Here is a 24,027-nt window from a genome sequence, read left to right on the forward strand (position 1 = left end):
GTTTGTTTTTAAACCTTCTGCCTATTAATGTCATTGGGTGACCCCTGGTGTTTGGTATATTAAGGGGCAAATGACCCCTTCCTTTTAATTTTCTCTACACCGTTCATGATTTTATAGATCACTATAATTTCACCCCCCTTAGTAGTTTCTTTTCTAAGCTGAACAGTCCTAGTCTCTAATATCTCCTTGTCTGGAAGCTGTTCTATATTCCTAATCGTTTTTGTTGCCCTTCTGTGCACATTCTCCACTAATATATCTTTTCTGAGATGGGGCAACCAGAACTGCATGCAGTATTCAAGGTATGGGCATAACATGGGGTTTATATAGTGGCATTATGATATTTTCTGTTTTATTATCTATCCCTTTCCTAATGGTTCCTAACATTGTTAGCTTTTTTGACTGATTCTGCACATTGAATGGATGTTTTCAGAGGATTGTTCACGATGACTCCAAGATCTTTCTTGAGGGATAACAGCTAATTTAGACCCCATCATATTGTATGTATAGTTGGGATTATGCTTTCCAATGTGCATTAGTTTGTCTTTATCAGCATTGAATTTCATCTGCCATTTTGTTGCCTAGTTGTGTGAGATACCTTTTGTAGCTCTTCACTTAACTTTGGACTTAACTATCTTGAGTAATTTTATATTGTCAGCAAATTTTGTCACTTTACTGTTCACTCCCTTGTCCAGATCATTTATGAACAGGTTGTACAACATGTGTCCCAGTACAGATCCTTGGGGGACCCTGCTATTTACCTCTTTTCATCGTCAAAACTGATCATTTAGACCTACCCTTTGTTTCCTGTCTTTTAACCAGTTACTGATCAATGAGAGGACCTTCCCTCATATCCATGACTGCATAATTTGCTTGTCAACAGCTTTCTGAAAGTCTAAGTACTCTATATCAACTGGATCACTGTTGTCCACATTTTTATCAACACAAAGAATTCTAGTAAATCAGTGAGGCATGATTTCCCTTTACAAAAGCTGTGTTGACTCTTCCACAATATATCGTGTTTATCTATGTATCTCTGATGATTTTGTTTACTATAGTTTGAGCAAATTTGCGTGGTACTGAATTTAGGCTTACCAGCCTGTAATTGCCAGAACTGTTGCTGGAGCCATTTTTAAAAATAGGCACTATATTAGTTATTCTCCAGTCATCTGGTAGAGAGGCTGATTTAAGCTATAGGTTACATACCAATTTCATATTTGAATTTCTTCAGAACTCTTGGGTGAATACCATCTGGTCCTAGTGACTTATTACGGTTTAATTTATTGACTTGCTCTAAAGCCTCCTCTATTGACACCTCAATATGGGACTGTTCCTCAGATCTGTCACTCAGGTGTGGAAATCTCCCTCATATCCTCTTCAGTGCAATGTAAATAATCAATTTAGCTTCTTCACAGTGGCCTTGTCTTCCTTGAGTGCTACTTTAACACCTTGATCGCCCAGTGACCCCACTGACTCTTCGGCAGATTTCCTGCTTCTGATGCACTTGAAAAAAAAAATGCTGTTAGTGTTTTTGTCCTTAGCTAATTGCTCTTCAAATTCTTTTTTGGCCTGCCTAATTGTATATTTACACGTGACTTGCCAGAGTTTATGCTCCTTTCTATTTTTCTCACTAGGATTTGACTTCCAATTTTTAAAGGATGCCTTTTTGCCTCTAACCACCTTTTACTCTGCTGTTTAGTCATGATGATGTTTTTTGGTTGTCTTATTAATTATTTTTTATTTGGGATATACTTTGTTTTATCCTCTATTATGGTGTTGATTGAGAACAACTGCAAAACCACTGCCTAACTTCTTTCATGTATGGTTTTGCATGCCACTGCAGGGACTTACAGCTTTACTTAAAGTAGCTGCAAGAGTGTTGTATTTTTGCATAGCTGCAGAAGAACATGCATCCACTTTGCACTGTTTTCCTTGCTGAAGGAGAAAGATCATGGCTGTCAGGTGCCCACAGACAGTCTAATGTCCAGCAGAATGTATCTGCCAATTGTTTTTAACAGGGAAGTCCTGTTAGACTTGCCAAAAGAGGCATTAAAAAACCAAAAACATCCAGATTAAAAAAAATTAAAAAAAACAAAACCCCAAAATATTTGACTGTTAAAATTATTGCAGAATCTCCCTCTTTATATGCATTTCTCCTGTTTCTCTATCATATTACCTTTTATAAGCCCCATTTACTGATAACTGCCAGCATAGACTCTTTCACTATATGGGAGGTAAGAAAGTTCTCTAGCTCCCTGTCCTTACTACTCTTTTGTGGATCAGCCAGCTGACAAAGATGTAAAGACAGCAGCCTCTTGTTAAATTAGTTTCTCTCCTTACAGGAAAGTTTCTTGCTCCCACTGACTGCAAAATTAGAGATGCTCAAAGAGGTTTCTTGTATGACTAAAATGTTGATGATTTGGTTCGAGTATTCAGGAAACCCATTTACACAGGTACAGAGTGTTTTGGATGACTGCTTGTATGTTTGTCTAACTTGAGTTTGCCTCTTTTTTTTTTTTTCCCCCTTGAGTAATTTCTTCAGTTCTTTTTGCAGAGTGTGCCTTAAAAATAACCTCTTATCCAGAGTGCAAAACAGGAATGCAGACTGTGTTTCACATCCTGTTCTTTAGAATGCCTTTCACACACTTATGCATTCCTGTTCCTTTATTGGGATCTGGGTAAGAGGTTGACTTTAATTTTCACACATGCGCAAAAAATATACTTTCCTGATACCAGACATGTATAGATAATCTTGTTTCCCTGACTTTGAAAATCAAAACCTATCAATGCTATTAGGAAAGTTCATTCCAGGATAGTGTTTAACCTTTATTATCTTAAACTTTATGTAGTACATAAAAACAGGAATGAAAACAGTACATAGACACAGAAAATCAATAACTGTATAATAAGGTGGGGGTGTTTGGGGTATGAAGTGCAACCCTTGAGGTTTGGTGTAAACATTCACCAAGTGCAAGAAGGCCACAGCTGGATTATGAAATTCTGGTTTTGTTGCTTGTAGGACAAACATTTCTTTAACAGCATTGTCAATTCTGTAACTTCTAATATTACATAGGTTTTCCTCCTTGGTCTCCCAGTCAGTGATAGCATAGGTGTCAACTAAAAAAAGGCGATGTTTGTGGCTTTCCTCTTTTTTGTGCCCCTTTCTTTGTATTTGTCTTGCATGTGTCCCCTGGAATTCCTGATATCCTTTTATACACCATCTGTGGCTTTCAGTGTCTCCTTATTCCCCTTCATGTTCCCACTATACCACTTGTCCATTCATATTTCCACTATCCTCTTGTCACCTATCAGTTACCCATCATCTCTCTTCCCCCAACCCTCCCAAAAAAACCCTGCTGCTTGGGCTTCCACTCAAGTCTGCTTTTGTGCCCTGAGACTGCTACCAACTAAGCATCTTGGAGGAGGAGTAGCTAGAGGGTACAAGAATAGGGGACTGTAGTCTCCAGCCACCCTCTTCTCTACTCACACAGCAACTTAGTGGCAGAAATCAGCTTCTAGAAACTTGGGCTTCATCAGTCACAATCCCTGAGGCTTTGGCTGGAAATGAAAACATTAAGGAAGCAGAGCTGCCATGTTTCTCTTATCTCGTGTGCCACTTATATGTTTGATAGCCCTGTCATGTGTTCAGCAGGTTCCTCTTGCATCCAGCTAGAGTGTAAGGTTGCCAACTGTCTAATCACAAACCCAGACACCCCTGCCATGCCCCTTCCCTGAGGCCCTGCCCCAGCCACGCCCTTCTCCGAGGCCCTGTCCTGCTCACTCCACCCTCTCCATCCATCGCTCGCTCTCTCTCACCCACTTTCATCTGGCTGGGGCAGGGAGTTGGGGTGTGGGAGGGGGTGCTTGCTCTGGGCTGGGGACAAGGGGTTCAGAGTGTGGGAGGGGGCTCCAGGCTGTGCCTGGGACGGGGTGGGGGTGCAAGCTCTGGGAGGGAGTTTGGGTGCTAGAGGGGACTCAGGACTGGGGGAGGGGTTTAGGGTGCAGGAGGGGGCGTGGAGTGTGGGCTCCAGGAGGGGGCTCAGGGCTGGGACAGAGGGTTGAGGTGCAGGAGGGGGTGTAAGGTCTGGGAAGGAATTTGGGTGCAGGAGGGGGCTCGGGGTTGGGGTGCAGGCTCTGGCCATGTGGTGCTTACCTCATGCCGCTCCTGGAAGCAGCCAGCATGTCCCTGCGGCCCCTGGGCGGGCCGGGGGCTCCGCACGCACCTCAATTTAGGCAGGCAGGGTCCCTCTCTGCCTCCCCTTTCTTCTCCCCCTGCTGGTGCACCAGGCCAACATGGAGGCAAAACATCAAATTGTGCATGTCCCTAGTAGTCAAGAGTTGGCAAGAAGGAAAGGTGATATTGTATTAGAGCAGCCAGATACAGATTCTGTGAAATTCTGTGTTTTTTTTCGGTGTTTCTTTCAGGATGTGTCATTTGTGTGGTGATATCAAATGCCATAAAACAACATTGCCACCGAGTTGTCACACAACATCAGGAAGTTGTAATAGTTATTTTGTTGTAACTTCTGATTGCTTCTGAAATAGATATTCAGTTCTTCAAGGTAGAGTACTGCTTTAATTACTAACACTTTATTAGATAAAACAGAATAGTTAACAGTATACATTTATTTTCTTGTATAAAGACACAGCAAGTTCTTTATAAACAAAAAATAGTTAAACTAATACACACTGTCTTATTTTTAACAGAATATCTCCGAGCATGTAGACTGTTTCTTTTAATGAAAATACAGTACCAAGGGTTAGACTATGTTTTAAACTAATCTCTTTCCAAACTTCACTTTTCAGATTGAAGACAAAACATTTTGTTCCCTGCTTGATACATTATATGGGAAGTTTTGGAGCAGGACAATTTTTATTTATTATTTATTTATTTATTTTTGGCAGAGTGATATTTGGTGATTTTATTGACTTGTATTATAGTAACCCAGAAGCCTCAGTCAGGTTTTGAGCTACAAAAGTAGTCTCCAGAATGTGGGTGACTGTGCCATCAGGAAGAAACATGAAGTCATCCTGTTTGGGCCTCAGTGACAGGAAGAGGAGCATTAGCACAGGAAGACTGATAGGTTTTGTTATGTCTCATTTCCCATAGAACTAAGTTCTCCTTAGTTCCATTACCTCTTATGGAAATTTTGTGAGTAAATGCAGTGTGTGTTTTCCATAGCAAATTAAGGTCCAATCCTGTTTCCATTAAAGTCCCGAGAGGAATGCTACCCATTGACATCAGTGAGAGCAGGATTAGGCCCTAAAACTATGTATCTAGAATGGTTGTTACATGGTCAAAAAGTCTTGTCTCTTAGTTGAACCCCCATATTCAAATACAACGTCATGCTTTGGGCAGACTAGTAATACACTTACTGTACCATGAAGGTGATGTTCAGGAAAAAAAGGCTTCTGAGTAGAAATAAACTGAATATAGAACTCTGCAACAAGAACTAGAATAACTTGACTAAGTATGTGGTCAGTTAATGCTGTGATATCACCGTTATGATTTAAGTTGACTTGTTCAGTTCATTGCTGAAAGCTGGATTTCTGGGTGTATCAGTATAGAGAATTTTTTTAATTAGTCTTCCATTTTTGAAGTGGGGTTTGGGATATATATGTATATTCAAAGAGGTATTTTTTGCTTTTAGAGTTCTTAAAATACTTCTGTTCACTCCATATGATGAAAATGGCAGGTATTACTGGCAAAGAAAATGCTGCCATTAATATTTTTGTATAACTTGCAATTAGGCAACAAATCAGAGCATTTAATGTTTTCCTGTCTTAGAATGTTTTTATAGTAAAAGCTGTGTTATCTGGCATTTTACCAACCTGAAAGCTCTGTAAACCAGCATTTCTGATCTTCATTGAAAGTCTTGTTTATAGTCCGGCTGGTGGCAGGCTCCCTACCTGGCTCCGCATGGCTCCCTGGAAGCTGTGACATGTCCCCGCTGCTCCTAAGTGGAGGAACAGCCACAAGGGGTTCAGAGTTTGGAAGGCGGTGTGGGAGTGACCTAGAGAAATTGGAGGATTGGGCTAAAAGAAATCTGAGGTTCAATATGGACAAGTGCAGAGTCCTGCACTTAGGACGGAAGAATCCCATGCACTGCTGCAGGCTGGCGGTTCTTAAGAAAAGGATGTGGGGATTACAGAGGATGAGAAGCTGGATATGAGTCAACAGTGTGCCCTTGTTGCCAAGAAGGCTAATGGCATATTGGGCTGCATTAGTAGGAGCATTGCCCGCAGATCGAGGGCAGTGATTATTCCCCTCTATTCGGCACTGGTGAGGCCACATCTGGAGTATTGTGTCCAGTTTTGGGCCCCCACTATAGAAAGGATGTGGACAAATAGGACCGAGTCCAGCAGAGGGCAACGAAAACTATTAGGGGACTGGGGCCCATGTCTTATGAGGAGAGGCTGAGGGGACTGGGCTTATTTAGTCTCCAGAAGAGAAGCGTGAGGGGGGGATTTGATAGCAGCTTTCAACTACCTGAAAGGGGGTTCCAAAGAGGATGGTGCTAGGCTGTTCTCTGATGAACTCAGTGTAACTTGTGCTTTTGAAAATTCCACCTTTAAGTGCCTAAATATGGGCCTGAGACACTAATTTTAGGCTGATAGTTTTGATAGTTTTTGGCCTGTGTACAAAATAGTTTACAGTAACTTAATGTATTGAAAGTATAAACTTCTTAACAGTGAAGCAATTTTGTTTTGAAGTGGCAAAGATTTTGTACACAAATATTAAAAACTTTTAGCCTCTGGTGCTGCAAATACTTATGCACATGCTTAACTAAGCAGATGAGTAGTACCACTGAAGTCAAAGGGACTATTCATTTGAGTAAAGTTACATGCTGGTTTTAGTCCTTGTCCTACAAACCCTTAATCGTCTGTGGTTTTTTTTTTTTTTGCCTGTAGCTGCTTTGTAAAATTCAAATAAGATACCTTAACTGTAGTAGATTTTATACTAAAATAAACTAACTAAAAAAAGCATTTGTAATTTTGTTCGTTAGATTAAAATTTATAGTTGCAATAGCACAGATTTTCAAATTAGCTTTACAAAGGCCCCATCTGATCTGATATAAATATTTTAAATCAGTGACTTAAATAGCCTTGATTTAAATCTCGCCATCTTGCTTTATTCTCTGGAAACTTTCTCCGAACAACACTCTGAATTCATTGAACAGGGGATATAAGTGTAGGCTTTACAGTTTTACACCAGTGAGAATTAGGGGTTTGTATTAAAATCCTAGTAGTAAACTACTAATTGAGCTCTTGTATGATTTCATATTACAGGGCCTTGAGACCATAAGAGAATCAAATAAAGTGGAAGCAGGAAATTACTCCATAAAGTTTAATTGGAAAAGGTATTTCAAAATGAATTTCCACTATAAAGTATTTCATTGAAAAACATATTTTTCAAAGTAGATTTCCTCTAATCCCCAATTTAAAACTTCTTGTACATTTTCAGAAAGTACAAGGAGTAAATTTACTAAGGGATTTGTTTTCTAGTTTTCAAAGTCTTGAAATTTCCCTGCTGGCTAATTACTGCTTATTACTGTAGACATTGAGCTGTTAGCAGTAACATTTTCCATCTTAAGATGGGCTGGCCCATTCAAGTGAAGAGCATGTTGTCTGAGTGCTGAATGGAATTACTACCAATGGAAACTATGCTGCAAGAGGAGTTGATAAAGCAGCTGCTGTGCAAACCTCAGCTGTTTTTTCCATCTTCCAAAGCAAAGTTAATTAGCATAGGAAAGCTGACTAATGTGCTGATGTCACCTCTTTCCAGTAGTCGCTTACATTTTGTCCCTGACTGCCTTAAAGCATGCAGGACTTTGTTCAGGAATTTGCTGTCACTTACGGGATGCACTGAACGCTTTTTTGAGGGGGTTGGACTTTTTCCTTTATAAACACAGTCTACAGAACCAACAGCTTCCTTAAAAGTAATTGCCTTGGATTTGTGTTGAACTGCTATCGTTGCTTTAGTGAGGCACAAAATGCATTTTAGGAACCTTAACTACAGTTTTGGTTCCCTAATTGCCTGTGTGGCAGACAGCGATGTCTTCAATCAAATTGAAACGAGGGTATGGCTTTTTTAAAGTTGAGTTTTAGATCTGTGAATTTCTTAAATACTGAAGGATAGGTGCTGTTCTAAAATAGTTGAAAAATACTGTGCTGTTTAAAACATTAAACAGATAATGCTTAAGAAGTAGGGAAGAACTATTTCAGAGGTTAACAGGTTGTAGTCTGCAAATGTGTATTTTGTGTATTATGTTTCAGTCTTAATGTATCATATGGACTTTAAGATATTTATCTTCTGCTTTTTCAAATACTTGTTGTCTGTCCATAAAAATACTGTGTATATATGCATGTAAGTGTGAATATGAGTTGAAAAAACTTCATTTGAAGGCATTTTCAATGATCAGATTTAGAATGTTGCTAATAGGTTTGTTTATATTAGAATATATGAAGATGTTTAAATTTACATTGTTGGTGTAGCACTGTAATTGTTAAAACTGGTGACACTTCTGTAGTGTTGGAATGCTACGTAATATAATCACTCCAGCTATCTAATTGATGAGAATGAAGGAGTAACAAACACACAAATGTTGGACTTACAGTAGTGAATTATTGATTAGCAGTGCTAAGACATCTGTCAGGCACAAAACAATTGGATTTTATTAGTAGACACTATGATGCTAACATCTGATTTCATCTGGAAGTTTGATCCATGAGGCGAGTATTTTATAATAGTACAGAATTTTCTTTTTAGCTAACATAAAATTGAAGATTCCATACATTTCATTAATCATCTAGATGGTCTCCAAAGGTTTAGTGGTGAATATGAATTCTGAATTATAGACCAATCTGTTTTTCTGAATAGGTATGAATGAGATATTGGTGCACCAAGTAGTGTAATATAGAAAAAAGATAAAAAAAGGCTTAGATTTCAGAAATACAAAGCAGCTTCCTTTCCCGTGTAAAAAGCTAACAATAAATTCCTGTGCTAAGGGTTCTATTCTTGAGAATTGTATTAAAACTACTTGGAGTTTACATACAGCTAGCTTTTATTAGAACACTAAGAGACAGGATAGTTTTGAGTTAACATGCATACATGAAATATTTGGCTTTTGTCTAATATATATTTGTTACTTAGAGTCTTGGGATAGCAGTAGAAAGTTGTTGTGAGTTAGAACCACGCTTAGCTTAAATAAAAACTATAACCAAAGGTTTATATAAGAGAATAAGGAAATTAAGTGTTCAAGAAAAAAATATTACGCTATTTTGTTATACCCTTCTATGTAGCCTTATCCAAAAATCAGTGATTAAACTGAATGCAGTTGAAAGATGAACATGAAGTCAGAACATTCTGATCAGTAAGATTCTGTGAAATAGTAACATACAAAATGCCAATACATAAAACATAACTTACTACTAAGGGTTGTACATAGCGAGTCATTGTGCTTAAAATAAGTCTGAAACAGCAAGTATGCCAGCCATACACTCATTTTTCCCTTCCCCTCCCCTCAGCACCCTGAAGTAAAAATGGAAACATTCTTCATAAATAATGTGTAAATAGCTGAGTTTGGTTTGGATAGCTGCCCCATGTGCTCTAAAAGCTCAAACATTAGTTACTCAAATCATCAATGAAGACTGCCAACTTTTGATGGACTTAGTTTCATACTGTCATCTAGATAGGATGGCTAAGTCATTGGGCCACACCGATAAAAGTACAAGGTTTTGGAGTCAGAAGGGCTGGGTTCTGTTCCCACTCTGCAACAAATGTACTGTTTTAACCTTGTGCAAGGCCCTCACCTCTGTTTCCATGTCTGTGTAATTAGAACAATACTTTCTTTACTAAGGGAATTGCGTCTTCGTTTGTAAAGTTCTTTGAGATCCATAGATGGAGGGTGTTATAGAATTACTGTGTGTCATTATAACTGAAATTTCCTTAAGCACACTTCATTTCCCTAAATTAAAAATAACTACAAAAAATAGTTTTCATATGTCATAACATTACTGAGGTGTCTGGTTACCTTAAAAACAAGCACATTTTAGTACAGCACACTATTCAGTTTTCATATCTACCGTTTTCATGTCCTTCATGTTTACTTGAGTAAGGACTTTTGGCCCTCAATTTACTTTGCCTGCTTTTTATAGATATTTCTATATAAACTAAACTAAGCAATTAAAACTCCATGATCTTCATCACTTGTGAATAGTACTTTTTTTAGCATGCCACAAGATTGAGACAGAAGCCAGTAGGCATGCAATATATTTTACTTATTTGTAATCTTTTCTTCTACTCTGAAGGCATTATTATTTCAGCAAGAAAAAAGCAGCTGCTATGTTGTAAATAAATGATGATTGGTTTATTTTGAATGGCTTACCATATTCTCTAATAAAATATTTTAGCATGCCACTGTTAACTGCAGTCCATCATAATCAGCAGTTGTCCTTGAGGGAATGAGAATAAATTACAAGAAAAAAGGGATGTGGCATGTACATGGCTGCTTTTGTTTTTAAAAATATATAATTTTTTTTTTACAGGCCAAATTTGAATCTCTCTTTAGAACATATGACAAAGATATCACCTTTCAGTATTTTAAGAGCTTCAAAAGAGTACGAATAAACTTCAGCAACCCTTTATCAGCCGCAGATGCTAGAATCCAGTTACATAAGACAGAATTTCTTGGAAAGGAAATAAAACTGTATTTTGCTCAGGTATGTTTTACCAAGCATTTCTGTATAAATGTAATCATTTTGCCATTGAGTCTTATGCTGTTGTAGTTGACAGTTTTTTTTTTTAAAGACCTGTGAAAATTTGTAGCATTCATTTGTGACCAAATTGATTGGAGAAAACATCAGGTAGGTACCTCCAAACTTAGGAGTGTTTGGAGGCTAATGAATATGTTGGGTTTCTGGCTGCTTGTGTATTGTTTGCCCCGTCTTGGGATAAGGGGGAGACATCTAGTACTCACTGTCATACCAAGAGCTGGTTGGGTAAACAGGGGGAGGAGTATATTTTGTAAAATTTCAAACAACTTTTGGGAATATTCAGAACACTTGATTTTATTGAATATAAAAACCATCTTCTCTCACTACTTTAATTTTTTTCCACTGATAGAGGGGAGTGTTCCTCTCTTCCTAGCTTCTTCTTTTTCATAATGTTCTGAAATTTTTCATCAGTTTCAATCAAAATGAAATATTGTTGCAAAAACTTCCATTTTATTGCAAATACCTTTTCTGTTGAAGAAATTTTGACAATTTTCAGCCAGCTTTAATTGAAAATCTAGTAACCCCAGAACTCCTAATGAGATACTTAAAGATATCCAGGGTCATAAAACAAAGATGGTTTTAAAAAACAAAATAACTAAGATTTCACTTTTGGAGGGGAGGGGGGAGACTGAAAGCATGTCTGCTCTTTGCCAAATTGTTAGCAACACTCCCTAGATATTCTGCATCTCTACAGTACAACTATAGAAGATTCTGCAGCAGTTTCAGATACATTTATTCACTGGAATGGAAGGCTTTATTGAATTAAATCCCAATAACTAGTACAGTAAAAGCTGTATTATCTGGCCCTGTACTAACTGGAAAGCTCTATAAACTGGCTTTTCTGATCTTGATATAAAGTCTGGTTTATAGTCCGGTTGGTGTGGGGCCAGCAGGCTCCTTACCTGGCTCTGCGTGGCTCCCCAGAAGCAGCAATATGTCCCTGCTGCTCCTAGGCGGAGAACGGCCACAAGGGGTTCGGAGTACAGGAGGGGGTGTGAGAGTGGGGGATGGGGCACAGGAGGGGGTGCAGGCATGGGCTCTGGGAGGGAGTTTGGGTGCAGGATCCGGGGGGGTGCTTACCTTGGGAGGCTGCTCACAAGCAGTGACTTGTCCTGGCTACTCCTAGGTGGAGACCCATCAGATGGCTCTTCGCGCTGCCTCTGCCCCGCCCACTGACTCAACAGCTCCCATTGGCTGGGAACCAATGGGAACCCGCACCCAAACTCTTTCTTAACTGGCATTTTTCACTTGCCAGCACCCCCTATTACCCCAACATGCCAGATTTAAAAAGTTTTTACTGTACTAGTATTGTGTCCCTTGTGGTAATAAGTTAAGTTTAGTTTGAGGTGTTTAATATATACGTTTATTTTTTAAGATGCTATACGGATTTGTACTGACAACATAGTTGGCAGCTTGAGTAGTGACAGTTATAGCTTTGGGACCTGGGGAAAGGTGTGGGAATTATGTTGGATAAATGCATTAGCTGGAGATTTCTGCCAAAATGATAAGCAACTAAATAGAGAGACAAGGTGGATGAAGTAATATCTTTTACTGGCCCAAAACTTTCGAGCCATGGCTTATTACAACGATCTGTAACCAACTAAATCCTCTTTTCGTCCTATGACTGCAAAGGACTGTTAGTGGGCCACTCTACCTTGAATGGTCCCTTGGAATAGAATATGTGCTAACAACCTATACTAAACAATCAGTTCCACCTTGCATTTAGCTGTGGTGCTTGGAGTACCTTTCCCAGACCTGAAGAAGAGCTCTGTATGGCTTGAAAGCTTGTCTCTCTCACCAACATAAGTTGGTCCATAAAAGATATTACCTCACCCACCTTAACTTTAATATCCTGGGACCCAACTACACTACATAAAGTAACTAAATAGTAAATGATATTGGGGAATTATTTTGTAATATTAGATAAGGTAATCATTTGATCAGTTAACTCCCCTTTGAGATGACCAATTATTTTGGCTATGCACAAACTCTTACACTTACTTACCCGCATAGTTTACACTTGGTTAATGTTTGATGCTCTCTGCAATCGTAACAGAAATGTAATTTTTCTTCAATCAAAGCTTACATTCTTGAGCACAGTTCTTATAGCATAAAGTGGGTTCTCAGCAACCCTGATGCCTGTGGAGTCGCAAAGAAAACACTGCTCTAATTGTTATACAGAGATGCAAATAACACTGGCTTAGAAGTTCGATCTTTTCCAGCCTCAAAAATAGCCCTTGATTCGGCAAACAGGGTTGGCCTGTGGAGCTGCATTGGCAGTGATTCCTAAATATAGACAAGGGTGTGCAGGGGTCTGTACCAGTATATAGAACTATACTGATTTCTGGTCAATACTTTCTGTGACAAAGTTCCTGCTCTACCTTAGTGGGTCTTGTGCTTATTGGCGGATTTGCTCGCCTTGGAACTTCACGGCGGCACTCAGCTTGGCCGTTTTTCTGAACCCACAGTGCAGGTTGACTCCTCCTGTGTCTGACCAGGAGTTGGGAGGATTTGGGAGGAACCCGCGCCCGCCCTCTACTCCGGGTTCCAGCCCAGGGCCCTGTGGAATGCAGCTGTCTAGAGTGCCTCCTGGAACAGCTGTGCGACAGCTACAACTCCCTGGGCTACTTCCCCATGGCGTCCTCCCAACACCTTCTTTATCCTCACCATAGGACCTTCCTCCTGGTGTCTGATAATGCTTGTACACCTCAGTCCTCCAACAGTCCACGTTCTCACTCTCAGCTCCTAGTGCCTCTTGCTCCCAGCTCCTCACACACACACCACAAACTGAAGTGAGCTCCTTTTCTGAAAACCCAGGTGCCCTGATTAGCCTGCCTTAATTGATTCTAGCAACTTCTTGATTGGTTGCAGGTGTTCTAATCAGCCTGTCTTACTTGTCTCCAGAAGGTTCCTGATGGTTCTGGAACCTTCCCTGTTCCCTTACCCAGGGAAAAGGGACCTCTTTCACTTGCTGCTTAGCTGTCTGCTTTCTATGCTCTCCTAAAGCCCTCTGGCCTGGATTTTTCTTACTTTTTGACCCTGCCTTAGTTCCCCCCCGACCGGGCCAGATGCTTTTTCTTCGTTTTGTTTTTTTTTTTTGCTGTTTTTTTTGCTGCCGAGTGCTGGTCAGTTGCCAGCTTGCTGCCAGCCCCCCCCCCCCCCCACGCCTGCTCTCGGACGCCGCTTTTGCCCCAGCTGAAATCCCCAGAGGAGGGGGGGAGGACTGCCGACCCGCTACCCGGAGGAGGGGAGTGGAAGCCCCCAGACTCAGCCGTTTTGCTGTTATTTCTAAACCCGTACCGAGCTAGGAAGATTCTTCTTATCTCTGCAACATTCTTGGCCTGCTGAAAGCCTCATCACAAAACCGGAAGAGAAGATAGCTGACAGAAAAAATCACCCAGGGAAGCTACGAACCATCATGGAGGGGGCCGTAAGACTGAGTAACTTTTGAATTGTACTCTCGTGTGGGGGGAGTTTGACTGTGTTTTAATTGCGTTTGTGGGGGCACAGGGGGTGTGGCACGGAGCTGCCCCCCGATCCATCGGTTCCCCCCCCAACACTACTACGACCGTCACGGCCCCCCCGCCGTCCGTCCCTGCTGGCAACTTGCCATCTGCCTTTGGATTCAGCTGTTTGCTTTGAATTTTGCCGCTCAGACCAAACACAACAGCTGACCAAACGAGACTCTTTGGACAAACGTTCGTGGGTCCATGTCCCCCCCCGCTCCCGCCCCGGACTGTTTACCCCACAGATTGCCCCTATTACCGGACCCCAACTCCTGTTTTCCTCCCCCATCCAGTCCGACCCATTTGGCACCCCCGCCCCCCCCGCCTGCAGCCCAGCAGGGAGGAGTGGTTAATCTGCTTCCCCCTCCCCCCTCCTCCTTCTGGTGTCTCCCCGTCTCTCCCTGCTCACAATGGCGGGGAATGAGAGGGGTGAGGCCCCTCTAACAACCTCAGTTGCCTCTCCCCCACCTACCCCCCAGCCCCCCCCCCCACTGCTGTCAAGACATCTGCCACCGCCCCCGCTGGGGCAGCAGGAGGCACCCGGGCAATTACTGCCGCTGCAACGTCCACCGCCCCCCCCCCGATTCTAGGACACCCCCGCCCCCCGTTGGCCGGAAAGGCCAGGGTGTGAAGAAAGGAAAGGGCCCCGCTAAAACCACCAGGCCCTCCATGGCAGGGGCTGCCCCCACCGCTGTGGCCTCGTCATCAACCATGGCATCCCTCCCCGCTGTTCCCTCCACCAGCTCTGCGAGCGTTCCTCCCCCGGCCCCCAGGACGTATGCCCGGGCGGTGGCACCCCACCCCCCCGCCTGCCGCCTCGTCATCTTGCCCAACCACCGCCTCCGCTACCATCAATAGCGGCCGGGGCCCCTTTCCCACCATGACCAGGAAGCACGGCATCCGTTGCCTCCTGGTCCCCGCCTCGCCCCACGTGGTGACATACGTGCAGGCATTGGCGAGGGTGGTAGGACCCATGGCTATTGTGGCAGCCTCCAAAATGTACAGGAAGATCTTCTTTTTCTTAGCATTGGAGGCTGCCGCCCAGGAGGCGGTGGACAAGGGCCTGGCAGTGGGGGGGGGTGTTTGTCCACCTGGAGCCGCTAGAGGACCTGGGCGTTTGCCTAGTCCTCACCTCCGTCCCTCTCTTTCTACCCAATGCCGCCCTGTTACCCGCTCTCTCCACCCTGGGGAAACTTGTTTCTGTCATCAGCCCTCTCCCATTGGGCTGCAAGGACCCCACCCTCCGTCACGTCCTCTCGTTCCGCCGGCAAGTGCAGCTTCTACCGCCGCCACCGGCGCGTGACGGAGAGGCGCTCGAGGGGTCCTTCGACTAGTCCGTCCTAGTCCCCTACCAGGGATCCCGCTATCGGGTCTTTTACTCCACGGGAGAAGCCCGGTGCTACCTCTGCCGCTCAGCGGGGCATGTCTGAAGAGACTGCCCTTTGACCCAGCGGGGAGGGGCACCCGAGATCCCCGAGACCCGGCAGGATGTCGGCTCCGTCGTTGCCGACGCCCCTGGCTGCCCGCACCTGAAACCACCTCTCCTCCTGCTCGATCCACCGCTGTTCCCGTCCGGGCCCAAGAGACACCTCCCCTACAACGCCCAGACGAGCAAGGGAGTCCCACCCTTGCTATTAACAATCCAGCAGAGCCTATGGAGGAGGGTGCAGCAAAGATATTACCGGGTATAGGAGAGGGCCCGCCCCAAGGAGAACCCCCCGCCCCTCATGCTGCCTCACCGTTACCCCCCCCCCCCGAACCATCACCTCTGCCCCCCGACACGACCCCTGCTACCCAACCCCCAGACGACGCTATGGAGGGCTGGACCCTATTCCAGGGGAAGCGAGGCAAGCGGAAGGCTCAAGCTCCGCTGCACCCATCCGATGCGGAGGCCCCCCGGAAGACCAGGAAGGGAGGCACTGATACTGAGCCTTCCGCTATGCCCACGAGTGAGATCCATCCGCTGGTGTCGGGAGGGGAAGACAGAATGGCATTGGAAGGTAGAATCTCCCCTCCACGGGAGACCCTCCCCTCCGAGACCCCTGAGGAAGCCCCTTCTACCCGGATACCACCCGAACCCCCCGCGAACCCCAAAGCAACCGTCGAGGCGGGCCCCAGAGGAGAGGCCCCCGGAGTAGCAGAAGACAACCTCTCCTCCGTGTATGAGGAGATTGAGGCCCTAGGTTTGACCCCGGTCACCCAGGGAGAGGATGATCTACTGCCGGCTGGCCTCGATCTGGGCAACCTCACCCCAGTCCCCCTTTCCCCATGCTCACTCCCCCTAACCGCCTTCCCGGGCGGGCACCCTACAGAAGGTGGTCCACCACCTGATGCCATGGCCGCCAAATCCACCACAGAGCCTGCGCCTAGCATCACCAGTGCATCTATATGAGTCATCAGTGGGTTACTGAATGCTGGATTCCTGAGTATCAGTAATACCAAGGAGATCTCTAACTGTACCTCAGCTCTGAAAATGTGTGCACTTTCAGCTGCTGTCATTAGGCACTCCTTTTTTTTAACTTTAATGGGAAGATCAATCCGAGTGTTCCTTTCTTCTTGGTATCCTTTGTGTTTGTTTCAAATGTCCTCAGGGACAATCCTGAAGGAGCCAGTTTATTTATATACCTTCTGGAATTTTCACCACTTGTGATAAGTTTCAACACCATTTATCATTAGACCTTACAGCCCCTTTTTAATTTCCCTCTATTTTGGTCTTCTGGGAGCAGATTTTTCTCTGATGAAATAACTGTATATTAAAACAAAAATGGAAAAAAAAAAAGCAGATGCGCACACTTCACTGCGTGTTTTGACAGCATTGTCAGCAAGGTGGTTTTGAATTTGTATGTTTGATATGTTATCACACAGTTACATACTGCCACCTTGAGTGCTTGTTGAAGTATATCTGTTCAAACTTTAAATTCCATGCAAATGATACTTTTAATTTTCCATTAATCAAATATTTAATCATTTGTTTTATTCTCCCAGACTTTGCACATTGGAAGCTCGCATTTGGCTCCACCAAAACCAGACAAACAGTTTTTGATTTCACCTCCAGCCTCTCCTCCTGTTGGTTGGAAACAAGTAGAAGATGCTACACCAGTCATTAACTATGACCTTCTCTATGCTATCTCCAAGCTAGGGCCAGGTAAGAAGGATTCTAAGCTTAAAGTTTTAATACTTGTGTTTGAGTAAAAAATGACTTGGAATACTAGTAATAATTCAAAAAGATTTTTCCTCCAAGATATTTGTTCATTATCAATTAAATTACTAACTACAGAAAACACTCTGAAGTTTTTTTTATGTCAAGGATTGTTTTCGAAATCACCTTTTTGTATCAAAAAGATAAAAATTTCCATAGGAATATCCTTGCCAGAAGAAAACATTCTTGCTGAGTCATACAACATGAATTATAAGATTATAAAATTTAAAATAAAATTGTAACTCTAACATAAGTTTCCCCAGAAATAAAATGGCACTTCTAAAATATTTATATTTTAACTATATAGCTACTACTTTTTCTTAAACACGGTTGCTGTTGTTCAACCATCTGACAGTAAATTAATAACTGACATAGGTCTAGCCACTTTCATCAGAGGATTTGCAGACGTTGCACATATTAAGTCTCACACCACTGTGATGTTGTGTTGTATCCATTTGATAAAGGTTTTTTTGAAATCAGAGAGGATAAGTGACTTATCACACTGTAAGTCAGTGGCAGAGGGGAATAGAGGAAGCTCTAAGAGCCTGGCTCCCATTTATCTGCAGAGCTGGAGGCAGAATCCCTTGTTTGTTCTGTGGGAGCTTTCATCAATTTTCTGTAGAACTATTTGGGAAAAACTGTGCAAGGGACACCTTACAGACTATCCAGCCTGGCTTGCTCTTTGGTTCCCTAAAATATCTGATGTCGCAAGCACCACAATTTGTATGGTGATGCAGCTGCTAAGATACTTAGGTCTTAAAAGCATGAGGATAAAACATACCAAACTGAGTGGAACAGAAGAAAAAGTGACCAGAGGAACACACACAGAAATATGAGTGCTGGTTTCTTTCTCCTACAGAAAAGGTATTTGAAAATAATAAATTGTAGGGTTGACTAATGACTAATCAATGGACATAACAAAATTATAACACAGCCTATCTAAATGCTATCCAAGTAGATGTGTAAAATCCCTTCTAGCGAATTCTGTTGTTACACAGGAATCCCAGGGCAGAATTCAGCCCTTTAGGTTTTGGTCAGCAAAACTATATCTAACTTCATTAACTTCTGCCAGTGGAAGCCTTGGAAGAAATCTGCTTCTGTGGTTTTAAATCTTCATGGTATGGAGATGGACAGTTCTCCTGAATGATCAGATTTGATCATACTGTTCAAATTTTGCGGATGAGACAAACCTGGTAGAGTTGCAAACACTTTGGAGGCTAGAGCTAAAATTCAAAGGGATCTTGATAAATTGGAGAACTGGGCTATGGACAACAAAATGAAATTCAACAAAGGTAAATGTAAGGTGCTATACGTCGGGAAGAAAAAACATATGCACAAATACAGAATGGGGGATAACTGGCTTGGCAGCAGCACTGCTGAGAACATCTGGTAATTGTGGTGGATCACAACCGTAACATGAGTCGTCAATGCGATGTTGCAAAAAAAGCAAATGCAATTTTGGGTTGCAATAACCAAGGTATAGCATGCAAGTCACAGGAGGTGATAGTACCACTCTACTTGGTGCTGGTTAGTCTTCAGCTGGAGTTGTGTGTCCAGTTTTGGTCACTGCTGTATAGAAAGGATGTAGAGAAACTGGAAAGGATCCGAAGGTAAGCGACAAAGATGATCAAAGGGATGGAATGCAAGCCATATGATCAAAGGCTGAAGGAACTGGGTATGTTTAGTTTGGAACAGCATAGATGAAGTAAGGACACGACTGCAGTGTTCAAATACTTGAAAGGCTGCCATAAAAAAGATGGAGAAAAGATGTCTCTTTTGCCACAGAGGCAAGGCCCTCTCTAGGTTTTTTGCCACCCCAAGCAAAAAATTTGCCTCCCCAAGCTCCGAGAGTGCAACTGCCCAAGCATCCCTGGAATTTTGCCTTCCCAAGCACATGCTTGCTTTGCTTCTGCCTATAGCCAGTCCTGCACAGAGGGCAGGGGGTTCAAACTGCAGCATAGAAGATTTGATTAAATGTCAGGAAATACTTCCTCACTGTAAGAACAGTAGGACAATGATACTCACACCTTCTTGTCAATTGTTAGAAATGGGCAATGTCTACCTTGATTGCATTCGCCTCATTAGCACTACAAAAGTAATTTTCCTCCTTTGATATTCACCCCTTCTTGTCAACTGTTGAAAATAGGCCACTTCCACCTTAATTGATTTAGCTTCTTTAGCACTGATCCCCCCACTTGGTAAGGCAACTCCTATCTTTTCATGTGCTGTAATATTTATACTGCTTTCTGTATTTTTCACTCCAGGCATCTGATGAAGTGGGTTTTAGCCCATGAAAGCTTATGCCCAAACAAATTTGTTAGTCTCTAAGATGCCACAAGGACTCGTTGTTGTTGTTGTTTTTAAATTTAGACTGTTTGTTCTGTGCTTACTGTGTAGAATGGAGCTTTTTTGATCAGTTTTGCTAATGTTCTAACTTTCAGGAGAAAAGTATGAACTCCATGCTGCAACTGACACTACTCCCAGTGTTGTTGTCCACGTATGTGAGAGTGACCAGGAAAATGAAGTGGAGGAGGAAGAGGAAGGCATGAAGAAACCCAAACCAAAAATTATTCAGACAAGAAGGCCGGAGTATACTCCTACTCATTTAAGTTGAAGTGGTTCTAACTTTCAAGGGTTTCAAGTAGACGTATACAAGAAAAATGCTTACTATGGAAGTGTCAGGTCACAGGTTTGGTGGCAGTGGCTGCAGCAATAGTAGGAGAAATTCCAATGTAATTTAACTCAGAAAAACACTGGAAGTTTCCTCATTGTTTTTAATGCTGCACATTGGTTAATATGTATGGAACCGAAAATAAACTTCCAGATCAGAGTTAGGTGATCAGAAAAAGGCATTTTGAGAAACCTTCCTTGATAAGGAATCCTAGGCTGCTTCATTATAAAACAGATGGGGAAAGCTTTCTTTGTTCTATCTCACATGATACGCCTCTAATTCATAGGCTAGACATATGTGAAGTACATGTGATACTGAGATGGTTTAAGGATATGGGAATTGTAAACATTTTTCTTAGGTTGTTTTGTGCATGTTGTTTACTGATGTTCAAAAATAACTTTGCATTATTTTCTATATAGTTTCTCACTTCACGCTTTTTGAAATCTGGGAAGTTGTCTTCAATGCTTATCTCTCAGCATCCTGGGTGTCTTACTGTATGTATGTTTTATTGGTACCCAGTTTCCAGTGGACATACAATTTATGTAGCACCTTATTTTGGTGCAATATAATTTGTGCTTTTAAAATTTTAATCTGTTATTAAATGCTTATGTGGGATTTTGTCTAGCAAAGTTATGGAAAAAGCTGTGCAATAGGAAAATTGTTCAAGTAAGTGTATTAAGTTATTTAAACTTTAAGTTATACGTTTTTAAGTAATGCTGGTTCAATTATTTTGATTTTCTCCTTTTGAAAAACAAAATTCTTAAAAATGTAAATAAAGCTAGTACTGTATATTCACAGCAGTGTACAGTTTTCAGTGAGAAGTATGGCAAAGGAAGAAAACCTGAGCTGTATTACTTTTTACATTAACTTGTACATTGTAGCTGGTGCAGTTACACATTTTAACAGTGATTCAACACACATGATGTGAAATAGATGACAGATGTGTGGTATGTTTAAGTGGGATGGAGTGCCTTTTCCCCATTAATTTGTGATGGGATTGTTATACTAGTTGAACACTTGTATTTTTTCTAATGGCTATGTCCGTCCAATATGTATTCTCTTTTGGCTTTGTTTCCAAAACAGGCTGGTATTTAGAAATGCTTAGTACCAAGTAATAATGCATGCTTTATCAGTTCAGGTGATGGCTTGCTGTGGGAACAGATAAGCTTTCATTCTGTTTGGTTTGAGTACTGTTTTAAGGACAGTGACGAACGATGTACAAGTTTTCTGTCATGTTTACATAACAAACAAACACATGCTGTACCAGTTCAAGTGTTTCCAAGAATCTGCTTTTAAAATGGAGATTCTGACTTTGAAATATTTTAATACTTTTTTAAAATATACTAATATATTGACAAAAATATACTGTTGGGGGAGGACATGTTTCTCTTTTAGAAGGAGAGGTATTTTGGGGGTTCAGACGTTTTTAGAAATAAAGACCCTGATCCTCTTTTTGAAGTCAGTGGGAACTTTGCCATTAGCTTCATTAGTAGTAAGACTAGGCTTGGGATCAGCATTGTAGCTGTTGTTGCATTAAAATGAAATGCGTTATGATGTGCCATTTGTAGTTAATGTTGACTTGGAAGCCCAACATAATACACTTTTGGGTAGAAATAGACAAATATTATAAAGAATACAATACTGTATGTACCGATGAATTTGTACAATCATTCCAACTGATAATACAGTATAGACTCCACACCACTAAAAGCGTACCATTGTGCTGACCAAGACACACAATGTTATTGTGACCAAAGAGAACAGAAACCTGTTAAACCTCAGTAATCATCTGGAGTTGTAGGGCCCTATTCTGATGGATTAGATTTACAGTAAGCATGCATGCACACAGACTGATGCTGAGTTTTGGTTCCTATCTGTGACAGAGAGAGAGATGCTCTCCCTGTGTATGTTATGTTGTTTGATACCAAGTTTGCAGGTGTAGAATGTCACCCAGCATAGCTTTAGGTCAGGCTGTGTTTTACTGCTGATTTCATACAGTATATAAATTCAGGGGCACATGAGTTACTTTTCTGTTACTGAAGTGTAAACATCAGACTGCAATGCATAACATTCTTTGTTCTTTTTATTTTTAAGTGCAGGATACAATGACCAAACTTAGAGAAACATCAAAGCACACAAATGTCTCTAGTATAGCTTTCTAAGGCTTCCCATGTAGCCAAAGATACTGCTGCTAAATTTTGATGCAGATGTTTTATATTTGCCCTTCATTCAGCACAAAACCTTTGGCCTAATTTCTGTAGCATTCTCCTCCATCTCCTCTTCTGCTGCCAGCATAGACCCTGAACACTGGGTGCTGTTACTGTTGCTTCTATGGGACTGCCAAGATGCATCAATTATCTTCAATAGAAAAGAGAATGTAAAACAAACAGTGACATGATTTGGAATGTTGGTACACATTGAGACATTCTGCATAATGGAGGTTGAAGGTAGTCATTCAGATTCAGAACTATGAATGATTTGGGCTGGCTGCAGTTTCTGCCACTCTCAACTGTATTTGTGAACATGGATTACTGGACGGTAACTGCCCATCTTGCTGTCCGCCCCCAGTTTATGTATCTTGGCCTATGTCTGTTCTCTTAGCACCAATGTGGTGTATGGATCACTCTGTTTCTGTATGAAAATAACAGCTGTTCTGTTAAGACAAACTGGTATTTTATAAGATTGTATAGTATGGGACATATTTAAATTAAAATATTTGGATTGTCTACTTATAAATGTCGTGTTGTTTATGCATGAAACTATAGTTCAAGATTTTGGTGTAAAAATGCTTAAACTTCAAGCATCCAAAAATGTACTTATGTTAGGATAAGGACTTTGTCCCCGCTTACTTGGTAGGCTCACATCCTTGCCAACCAAATTTAATATTAATTATGGGGGGGTGGGAGAATCCAGTTTGATAGTCTTTGATAGTCTTTTACAACATTGTTTAATCTCTTTAAAAATATTTTTCATAGTGTCAGTAGTTTCATATACGTAGCCAGCAAGCCTAGTCATTACAAAACATTACCAGGCATGCAAAATACATTAAAGGGCCACCTCTTAACCCAGGGTAAGAATTCTTTTATTCTAAAATAAGTGTGGAGAAAGGAGTTTTTGATGTCAATGTTAGTCTTTTACATTTCCTTCTGCATAGAAACTCTGTGATGTACCAGTATCTTACAATTGGCATTATTTACATTTATTGTGTGTAGCAACATTCTGCCTCTAATACAGACAAGCAATTCTCCAATTGAATTCAATGGAAGCCACTTACACATCAGAGGGAATAATTTGGCTCTTGATAAGACAGTACAACTAAGACTACAGGATTAATTGGACCAGTGTGCTTTAACTAGCACACCTCCTTAAATTCGTTCACTTTTTAGAAACAAATACATGGAAGTTGCTGTGTCTGGCTAGTTCCACTCTGTTTTGCTTATTGACTTTTTTTTAAATAAGAGTCTCACCCACTCTCATGAAACTCCAGAAAAATGAAAATGATATTCTGCCATTCAAGAAATCACATGCATATAAGAATGGTTACCAATGTGTGTTCATTCTTATGAAATTGGTACAGATGGGCTGTGTACAGTGCCATAAGTGTTAACAGAATATGGCCCTTACTCATAGTCAAGACAAGTCCAAAAATGCATAGGGCAAAAATTATTTTTAAGCAGGCTATTATTTCTAGCTATCAAGAATTACTTAACTATTTTGGGTTCTAATTCTTCAGGCTGGCATTGTCAAAGAAGCCTGAAGAAGTAAGGTGCCTAACTACCAATGAATTTCTCATGTCCTTTAAAAAATCCCAGCTACTGTACTTGCCTGCATAGTTAAACTATATTCTGCATTGTGCTAGAAGGAATGTCTTAGCAAAA

The 24,027-nt window shown here is 41.5% G+C and overlaps 1 protein-coding gene across 4 annotated transcripts in view; it reads left to right on the plus strand.

The window, feature by feature from the left end:
• RCAN1 (regulator of calcineurin 1) overlaps positions 1-22,863 on the plus strand; it is an 82,295-nt gene extending 59,432 nt beyond the window's left edge. For 2 of the 4 annotated variants that reach the window (XM_084617691.1, XM_084617693.1), the window contains exons 2-4: positions 10,546-10,719; positions 17,265-17,424; positions 19,920-22,863. In XM_084617691.1, the coding sequence (XP_084473817.1) occupies positions 10,546-10,719; positions 17,265-17,424; positions 19,920-20,092 (507 nt within the window). In that variant the 3' untranslated portion in view covers positions 20,093-22,863. Of the gene's footprint in view, positions 1-2,339; positions 2,451-7,839; positions 8,079-10,545; positions 10,720-17,264; positions 17,425-19,919 lie in introns of those variants that run through there. The other 2 variants (XM_084617694.1, XM_084617692.1) reach the window with 2 other exon arrangements.
• Positions 22,864-24,027: the final 1,164 nt, after the last annotated feature.

Source organism: Lepidochelys olivacea (assembly GCF_965140295.1).
Source record: "Lepidochelys olivacea isolate rLepOli2 genome assembly, chromosome: 1".
Lineage (NCBI taxonomy): Eukaryota > Metazoa > Chordata > Testudines > Cheloniidae > Lepidochelys > Lepidochelys olivacea.